General features: G+C 46.6%; 2 protein-coding genes across 3 annotated transcripts in view; both read left to right on the top strand.

Moving 5' to 3' along the window:
* The first annotated feature begins 31 nt into the window (after positions 1–31).
* Positions 32–3,543, top strand: umps (uridine monophosphate synthetase). The gene is made up of 6 exons (XM_077002142.1): positions 32–463; positions 544–697; positions 1,213–1,860; positions 2,160–2,335; positions 2,467–2,581; positions 2,837–3,543. Exons 1-6 carry the CDS (start codon positions 239–241, stop codon positions 3,007–3,009), a joined length of 1,491 nt encoding a protein of 496 aa, XP_076858257.1. The 5' UTR covers positions 32–238; the 3' UTR covers positions 3,010–3,543.
* A 714-nt stretch (positions 3,544–4,257) lies between these two features.
* Positions 4,258–10,672, top strand: part of cryba2b (crystallin, beta A2b) — a 12,605-nt gene continuing 6,190 nt past the window's right edge. Inside the window, exons 1-2 of one of the 2 annotated variants that reach the window (XM_077002146.1) lie at positions 4,258–4,486; positions 4,607–4,833. The gene's annotated coding sequence lies outside the window, so the exon portion shown is untranslated. The remainder of the gene's footprint in view (positions 4,487–4,606; positions 4,834–10,672) is intronic. The other variant, XM_077002147.1, reaches the window with a different exon arrangement.

Below are 10,672 nucleotides of genomic sequence, written 5' to 3' on the forward strand. Positions count from 1 at the left end.
TAGCACGCGCGTGGCGGGGCATCTCGGTAGCAGACGCGCTAGCTAACTTTACCTTTTGGTATCACATATGTATGCCAGCTTAGCAACAGCAAACAGCATTAATATATCGCTGAACTCGATAATATGGGATTCCCATTTAATAAACACAAATTAAATATCTACAATCTGGCACTCGATTAGACAGCCTGACGGGGCCCAGCGAGTCACGTGGGATGTTTCAACCAATGGAACATGTGGGATGACGTCACACACGCCGGATTCTGCGCGCGACTTAAACCGTAACGTGCGGCGCGAGTGGAGGCGACTACCGAGGATGGACGACACGGAGCTCGATGACCTGATCGTAAAGTTGTACGACACCGAGGCGGTCAAGTTCGGGACGTTCACGCTGAAAAGTGGACTCACGTCTCCGGTGTATTTCGACCTGCGGGTCATCGTGTCCTACCCGGACTTGATGAGCCAGGTAGGCGCGTGCAGGTCCGTCCGATCCGGTGTGCGGCTCGTGAAGTCTGAAGCCGATCTTGTTGTTGTTTACTCCGACAGGTGTCCAGCCTGCTGTGGCGGCGCGCCGGGGCCGGGGGCGCGCGCTTCGACTGCGCGTGCGGGGTCCCGTACACGGCGCTCCCCCTCGCGACCATCTTCTGCGTCACTGAACGCGTCCCGATGCTGATTCGGCGAAAGGAGGCCAAGACCTACGGTACCGGTTACAGCTTAAGACCCGCGGTACCGGTTACAGCTTAAGACCCACGGTACCGGTTACAGCCTACCGCACTGCTGAGAGCATGCAGACCTGTGTACCGAGAGCGCAGAACACATCACCAGACCGACCGGGTTGACACCAGTATTGATGATCACCGTTTCAACCATATAGAGTAGAGCAAAGGTGGTTTAAAACCAACAGTTTGAGATGTGACGGGGTCAGTTTACACTGTACAAACATTAACAGGAGCCACTACACAAACAGAAGGACGCGTGACTTACACACGTTTAACAGTTAGGGAGATTTAAACACTCCTGCCCTGTTGGGTATTCTCTCTCAGGTCTGATCAGACTGATTGAACTTTTGTATCTGTAGTCCTGCTTCTGAGTTCAGTGGTCCTGGACTAAGCCTGGTGTTTGGACTACGATCACTGGTGTTTGTTTTTTGGTGTGTTTCAAGCATGTGATTTCATGTGGTGGCTGTTGGGGGCTGGTGTCTTTAACTGTCCTCAGGTACAAAGCGATTGATTGAGGGATTGATTCGTCCGGGCGAAGTGTGTCTGATCGTGGAGGATGTGGTGACCAGTGGCAGCAGCGTCCTGGAGACGGCACGGGTGCTGCGGGGCGAGGGGTTAAAGGTCACGGATGCGGTGGTGCTGCTGGACCGTGGGCAGGGAGGTCGCGAGCGGCTGGCGGCCGAGGGGATCGTCCTCCACTCAGTCATCTCCATCTCCAGACTCCTGGCTGTGCTTGTTGGATCTGGGCGCATTGATGCCTCCGCCTCCTCCAGCGTGGAGCGCTTCGTCCGTGAGAACCAGACCTGCGGCTGGAGGGCGGAGCCTAGGGGTGTGCTGGGGTACGCACAGCGGGCCGCCCTGCCCAGGACACACCCCCTAGCCGCCAGACTCTTCACCCTGATGGAGGAGAAGAGCACCAACCTGTGCGTGTCGGCCGACGTGAGCAGCGCGGCTGAGCTGCTGGAACTGGCCGACGCCGTCGGGCCTCACGTGTGCGTCCTGAAGACCCACGTGGACATCCTGGAGGACTTCAGTCCCGCCATGGCCACCGCCCTCAGAGAGCTGGCCCAAAAACACAACTTCCTCATCTTTGAGGACCGCAAGTTCGCAGACATCGGGAACACCGTGAAACACCAATACGAAGGTGCCGTTTCAGAACTTTTGCCTTTTCTGTAAATTGATGTTTGCTTGAGCAGACTGACGTAAAGGCTGATGGCTTGTTCAGGCCTAAACAATAATTCCATTAAGTGGAACCACTGACTGGTCCTTATTTTGGCTCTGTCCCAACCGCCAGTACCATGCACCAAGCAGTACAGAGTCCCGACTATCCTACTGCTGAGCCACGGGCTGGGGGAGGAGCCACGGGCTGGGGGTGGATCCATGGGCTGGGGGCGGAGCTTTGCCATGCTGCATGTTAAACCTGCCTCTCGATGACCCTTTCAGGTGGTGTGTACAAGATCTCTTCGTGGGCTCACATGGTCAACGCACACGCGATGCCCGGGCCGGGTGTTGTGGAGGGTCTGAGGGCCATCGGGCAGCCGCTCGGCCACGGCTGTCTCCTCATCGCACAGATGAGCTCTCAGGGTTGCCTGGCAACAGCAGAGTACACGCAGGCCGTGGTAAGATGGAGAGAGCTGGGGGAAAAAGCACCAGTTTAGGTCATCTTGTGTAACTGTAAACACGGTTTTCTTTACTGGATCAGATGCTACGTGTTTCTGATCAGACTTGAGAACTTTGATTTTCCCTCCAGGTGAAAATGGCAGACGACTACCCAGATTTTGTGTTTGGTTTCATCAGCACTTCGAGGGTCAGCAGTGACCCAGAACACATCCACATGACTCCTGGGGTGCAACTACGCAGTGGAGGTACACACACACACACACACACCCACCTTCAACTCCCCACACTCAGGAACCTGTACCTCCAGAATTGCTTCTTTGCAGACCACCATGACGGCACTGTAGTCAGACCTACGAATATAAACGTAGTAGCAAAAGTACCATAGTGAAAATGAAGTTGGCTGAAAAAGAAACTATAGCTACACTATACACTACGTGTGTGTGTGTGTGTGTGTGTGTGTGTGTGTGTGTACTCATGCTTGTATTTCTGTGTTTCCCTAGGAGATGGCCTTGGTCAGCAGTACACCAGCCCAGATGAGGTCATTTGCTCCAAAGGCTCTGATGTCATCATCGTTGGACGGGGGATTCTTGCCAGCTCAGACAGGCTGAAGGCTGCAGAGGAGTACAAGGTGGCAGGCTGGGAGGCGTATTTGAGAAGAATGTCCTCCCTATGATGACCACGCCTCTCTCGGAGATAACCACGCCCCTCACCATGATCATTATCACAATCTGCACATTCCTGCTGGTTCTGTGCTCATCACTGGTGTGCGGTCCCGCGTGTCCTCTGCACAGACGTTTGTCCTCATGTCTCAGCTGGAGGAGACTTTGGAGTCAGCTCAGCAGTGAAATCAGTACTGTATCCATAACCCTAGTACTGTATCAGTAGTAATGAATATTTGATCTGAATTCATGGGTGAACTGCAACTCAGGGGCTGTTTCTGACATTCCCTCTTCCTGAGTGTGAGGTGCAGCTGTCATCTGTACCAGGTGCATTCTGAGGGTTTGTTGCATACAACTGGAAACATGAAGAATATAACAGATGAAATGATGTGTGATTTGAACAAATTTCAGATGTTTGGAATTTATATGCTTTTTTGTTGGATTAGCAGCTAATTTCTGCCTAGTTGTTGATTTCACCTTGTAAGCACACAGTACTGCATATTTACAGTAGATTGTCACAAATATTTAATAAATGAATTTTCCCATGATTTACAACTTGTACAATAAATCATATTGGCAGTAAAAGTTTCGTTCAGTAACGGGCGATTTAAGAATCGTTATGTAAACGGTTACACGCTCAAAAACGGTACGTGTAAACTAATAAAAGATGTGAACAGCAAGGGGCAGTCATGTTCACTCAGCCAAACATCTGCTACTAAACGGCTATGCAAATAAGCAAAGACATCAGGGGACTATTATTGCAGTAAGTATTAGGACTTTTAGACTTGTAAAGGCACGTTTTGAACAATACATTAAAACATCTCGAATTATCAGTTTTTAAGTCATATATTGTCCTCACATTTCTAGTCGAGCCATTTTGTTTACTTCATGTTTTAAAGTTTTCTACGGCTATTATGTTCATTATGCAAAGAACCCGAGTAAAGACCAAGAAATGTTCAGGCACAGATGCGGGCATTTGATTTACTTTATGGCGCGTTCTTGAGGGATGTTCCGTACCTACAGGGGCTCAGCTACACACACACACTAACTGTGAGCCACACACACATACACCCACACACATACATTAACTCTGAGCTACACATACACACACACACCCACACATTAAGTCTGTGAGCCACACACACACACATTAACTGTGAGCCACACATACATTAACTCTGTGAGCTACACACACTCGAACTCTGTGAGCTACACATACACACACACCCACACATTAAGTCTGAGCTACACACACACACACACATTAACTCTGAGCTACACAGAGAGAAGAGCGCCCTATTGTGGCCCCGCCCCTCGTGTTCTGAGTCAATATGGGATCAGAAGTAGACACAGGAGACAGGTGTCCAGGTCAGTCTCCGGCCGTCACAGCGAGCTGGTGGACACAGGGCGCCTATTCCTGTGGCGGTGTGCGCCAATAAAGTGGGTCCAGGCCTCGGGTTTGATGCTCACGCTGTTCTCGTTGTGCTCCAGGTAAGAACATCTTCTCTACAAGTTCCCACACCTCCATCATTGCTGGGAAACAGCGTTAACTAGCATTTCCACGCGCTCCTGGATTGTACTAACTTTGCCTGTGTTATTTACTGTCCTCAGCTGTCTAAACTGGGCGATTGTGCGTTTCTGGTGTCGTTTCCCCCTTGAATCAAGTGTCTCCTGGAAGCAGACAGCCGGAAGTCCTCGTGTCCTGTATTTGCTTCACGCTGAGCCACGCGCACAATACCTGAGCACACCTGAAGTTTTGTTCGTTCGGCTCGCGTTACGCAGGTGCAGAGACTCTTCGGGTCGGGATGGATCAGGGCTGATGGGCTCAGGAGGGCACAGTAAGCACATCCGTTTGCTTTACTGTTTTAGCTTGGATTCTGTTACCTTTCTGTGGGGGTTTTATTTGCTTTCAGGTGAAAAATCCAAATTTCATTTTAAACGATCTTCAAACGTGGCAAAGAAGATCGTGCGATTAGGAAACACTCTGGGATATCCGTATTTCATCTAATTACACGTCACTGAGAGAAGACGTGTGGACTGTTGAACAATAAACACGAATAAAGATTATCAAAAAAAAAACAAATTCCTGTTAGATCACTTACGTAACGTATGCAAAACTCACAACGGACATCCTGGTTTAGCTGTGAATGTAATGGGACTGCCCTGCGCTCCAGGGCCACGACGGTTACGACTGTTACGACTGTTACGCTTACGGGTTCTCGTCGTATTACTGGCATGCGTAGCATTTCTGTTCACTACATTGGACCAGTTTCACTCTGATTACTGAAAATATAATAAAATGTCTCAACCAGCAATTTCTTTTGGGGTTTGTAGATGTTGCATGCTTTTTATGGTGTCTTAAATAATATTAAAGTATGTATATTGACAAATATACATAAGAAAACAGTTGTGCTAACTTTAGTAGGCCTATTTCTTATAGTTTATGGTGTTTCAAAGCTGTATGGCTGATAGATGTGAGTGTGGTTTTGTGATCCTACACATATTTACTGAAGTAAAACATTCTGCACAATTTTATTACACACTCCCCAGCCAGGACGTTTCTGAAGGTCTCAAAGTACAGGTCTCATACAGCAGGTCTCACACAGGTCCCATACAGTAGGCCTCACACAGTATGTCCTTATAAATGATTTCTAATAACATTTACATTTACATACAAATGTAAAATCTCTAATAAAACAGTTAACGGCAGTTATCAGCCTTTTTATAAAGAAATCTAATACATTTTAAAATAAATAATTATTCATTTTGTCCATTTAAAGTTGTATTAGTGGATGTGTGTTGTAAATGTATTGTTTACAGCTGTTTCCCCATGATTCGATGTTTCCATGGAAACAGTGTTTTATCATCCTATCTCCAAATGAAAGTGCGTATTGACCCGCAGGGCCGAGATCGCGAGCGTTAAAAGGGTTAATGATACGACATGGAAAGAACTGAAGGCCCCTGGCAGTAGATTAGAGACAGCTCTGTGTACCTGTCACACCGATGATGTGGACACACACACACACACACACACACACACACCGTCACAAAGGCCACTCACGGAGCAGATGGCACCTGCACAGGCTGTATGAACTGGTTCAAATTTGTGCTTAGGAGGATTAGTTGCTATGGTAACGTAAAGAAAACGTGTGTGGTAGGTAATTTTGAGAACTTTTCCCCCAGTGCAGGATCTTGTCAGACCACACACACACCTTCTCACCTGAGCGTCAGTGTGCAGTGTGAATGTAAACTGATATGTTCATCATTCATCACCACCTGATGCTCTTCCAGTGCTAAACACAACTCTCTTTGGTCAGCTGTATTTAAACAAAATTATGGTAATGTGTCAATACATTTAAATGACATTATTTACCAGGGCATGATAAGATGCAATGTGACACAGAGACAACGACCTTCCTACTATGCAAATGATTCATTTGCAAGTCAAACTGATCGGACTGTTGCCATGGTGCTGCGAATGACTTTGTAGTTGGACTGCACTGCTTCAGGAACATATTTCATGTAGTGAAGCTGCAAACTATTACATAATGTACCTAAATTTATAAAGCTGATTACGTAATGTAACTAAATTCATTAATTTAGATTTATACATCTCAGACAATAATGTGAAGGAAGAATAACTCAAAGTCTGAGTTATTATTGTTATTATTATTATTATTATTATTAACACCAGTTATAATTATTATAATCTCTAGAACTATGAGTATATTATTCTTATTATGATAATAATAATAATTATTATAATAATTATAATTATTATTATTAATAACAATAATAATAATTGTTGTTGTTGTTACTATCTTTTCACTGCACTGCACTCACAGGGTAATCTTCCTGTTAGAACCCAGGACATGACACACACACACAACCTCACATGTGAAAGTAGGACATGATACACACACAACCTCACATGTGAAAGTAGGACATGATACACACACACAACCTCACATGTGAAAGTAGGACATGATACACACACACAACCTCACATGTGAAAGCAGGACATGATACACACACACAACCTCACATGTGAAAGCAGGATATCACACACACACACACACAACCTCACATGTGAAAGCAGGACACGATACACACACAATCTCACATGTGAAAGTAGGACATGACACACACACACAACCTCACATGTGAAAGCAGGACATGACACACACACACACAACCTCACATGTGAAAGTAGGACATGACACACACACACAACCTCACATGTGAAAGTAGGACATGATACACACACAACCTCACATGTGAAAGTAGGACATGACACACACACACAACCTCACATGTGAAAGTAGGACATGACACACACACACACAACCTCACATGTGAAAGCAGGACATGACACACACACACAACCTCACATGTGAAAGTAGGACATGATACACACACACAATCTCACATGTGAAAGTAGGACATGACACACACACACAACCTCACATGTGAAAGCAGGACATGACACACACACACACAACCTCACATGTGAAAGTAGGACATGACACACACACACAACCTCACATGTGAAAGTAGGACATGATACACACACAACCTCACATGTGAAAGTAGGACATGACACACACACACAACCTCACATGTGAAAGTAGGACATGACACACACACACACAACCTCACATGTGAAAGCAGGACATGACACACACACACAACCTCACATGTGAAAGTAGGACATGATACACACACACAACCTCACATGTGAAAGAAGGATATGACACACACACACACACAACCTCACATGTGAAAGTAGGACATGACACACACACACAACCTCACATGTGAAAGTAGGACATGATACACACACCTCACATGTGAAAGCAGGACATGATACACACACACAACCTCACATGTGAAAGTAGGACATGATACACACACACAACCTCACATGTGAAAGCAGGATATGACACACACACACAACCTCACATGTGAAAGCAGGACATGACACACACACAACCTCACATGTGAAAGTAGGACATGATACACACACAACCTCACATGTGAAAGTAGGACATGATACACACACACAACCTCACATGTGAAAGTAGGACATGACACACACACACAACCTCACATGTGAAAGCAGGATATGACACACACACACAACCTCACATGTGAAAGTAGGACATGATACACACACAATCTCACATGTGAAAGTAGGACATGATACATACACACAACCTCACATGTGAAAGTAGGACATGATACACACACAACCTCACATGTGAAAGCAGGACATGATACACACACACAACCTCACATGTAAAAGTAGGACATGATACACACACACAACCTCACATGTGAAAGTAGGACATGATACACACACACAACCTCACATGTGAAAGTAGGACATGATACACACACACAACCTCACATGTGAAAGTAGGACATGACACACACACACAACCTCACATGTGAAAGCAGGATATGACACACACACACACACACAACCTCACATGTGAAAGCAGGACACGATACACACACACAACCTCACATGTGAAAGCAGGATATGACACACACACACACAACCTCACATGTGAAAGCAGGATATGACACACACACACACAACCTCACATGTGAAAGTAGGACATGACACACACACACAACCTCACATGTGAAAGTAGGACATGACCCACACACACAACCTCACATGTGAAAGTAGGATATGACACACACACAACCTCACGTGAAAGTAGGACATGACACACACACACACAACCTCACATGTGAAAGTAGGATATGACACACACACACAACCTCACGTGAAAGTAGGACATGACACACACACACACGACCTCACATGTGAAAGCAGTATCTTACGAACTGGAAAAACAGATTCAGCATTCGTCTTTAAACACTTTGAGTTTGCACAATAAATGGCGGTCAGGAAACGAGGAGTTAGGAGGAAGAAAGACCTGCTGTATTAGACAGCAGTAAAGTGGAAGTGTAGATGGAGGTGGAGATGTGATGGAGATGTGATGGAGATGTGGGGCCAGCTGAGATGCATGTAAGGTCTGTTTCCAGAGAGATGAAGAGATCTGCTACAGCTGGGCCCCTCCCCCACAACACACCTGCCTTTAGGCAAACAGAGCACCACAGGTGACATCAACGCACACACACACACACACACACACACACACACACACACACACACACACACACACACACACACACACACACACACACACACACACACACACAATCAGAGACAATACACACTTGCCCACCACACCAAACACACACACACACACACACACACACACACACACACACACACACACACACACACACACACACACACACACACACACATATGCAGTAGGAAGCTGTTGGTTGGGGGTAGAGACAGATAGTGTGGGAGGAGTTAGTTATGATAATGTGATAATCATTTGATAATCATTTACACTGAGACTAAACTGTTCCTATCACTAGTATCAATTATTTTTATTATTACAATAAGCACAACAGGACAAACTGACAACCAACATGGCAGAAGTGACTGAGATGTGCAGAGGCAACAGTCTCTCTCCTCATCACTCTACCTCTCTTTCTCTCTCCCTCTCTCTCTCCACATCACTCTACCTATCTCTCTCTCCCTCTCTCTCTCTCCTCATCACTCTACCTATCTTTCTCTCCCTCTCTCTCTCTCCTCATCACTCTACCTCTCTTTCTCTCTCCCTCTCTCTCTCCACATCACTCTACCTATCTCTCTCTCCCTCTCTCTCTCTCCTCATCACTCTACCTATCTCTCTCTCCCTCTCTCTCTCTCCTCATCACTCTACCTCTCTTTCTCTCTCCCTCTCTCTCTCCACATCACTCTACCTATCTCTCTCTCCCTCTCTCTCTCTCCTCATCACTCTACCTATCTCTCTCTCCCTCTCTCTCTCTCCTCATCACTCTACCTCTCTTTCTCTCTCCCTCTCTCTCTCCACATCACTCTACCTATCTCTCTCTCCCTCTCTCTCTCTCCTCATCACTCTACCTATCTCTCTCTCCCTCTCTCTCTCTCCTCATCACTCTACCTCTCTTTCTCTCTCCCTCTCTCTCCACATCACTCTACCTATCTCTCTCTCCCTCTCTCTCTCTCCTCATCACTCTCCCTATCTCTCTCTCCCTCTCTCTCTCTCCTCATCACTCTACCTCTCTTTCTCTCTCCCTCTCTCTCTCCACATCACTCTACCTATCTCTCTCTCCCTCTCTCTCTCTCTCTCTCTCCTCATCACTCTACCTCTCTTTCTCTCTCTCCCTCTCTCTCTCCTCATCACTCTACCTCTCTTTCTCTCCCTCTCTCTCTCTCCACATCACTTTACCTATCTCTCTCTCTCCACATCACTCTACCTCTCTCTCCCCCCTCTCTCTCCCCCATCACTCTACCTCTCTTTCTCTCTCCCTCTCTCTTTCCACATCACTCTACCTCTCTCTCTCTCTCCACATCAATCTACCTCTCTCCCTCTCTCTCTATCCCTCTCCCCTATCACTCTACCTCTCTCTCTCCCTCTCTCTCCACATCACTCTACCTCTCTCTCTCCCTCTCTCCCCTATCACTCTACCTAACTCTCTCCCAATCACTCTACCTCCCTCTCTCTCTCTCTCCCCCATCACTCTACCTCTCTCTCCCCATCACTCTACCTCTCCCTCTCT

This window comes from Brachyhypopomus gauderio, chromosome 4 (genome assembly GCF_052324685.1).
Source record: "Brachyhypopomus gauderio isolate BG-103 chromosome 4, BGAUD_0.2, whole genome shotgun sequence".
NCBI classification, from domain to species: domain Eukaryota; kingdom Metazoa; phylum Chordata; class Actinopteri; order Gymnotiformes; family Hypopomidae; genus Brachyhypopomus; species Brachyhypopomus gauderio.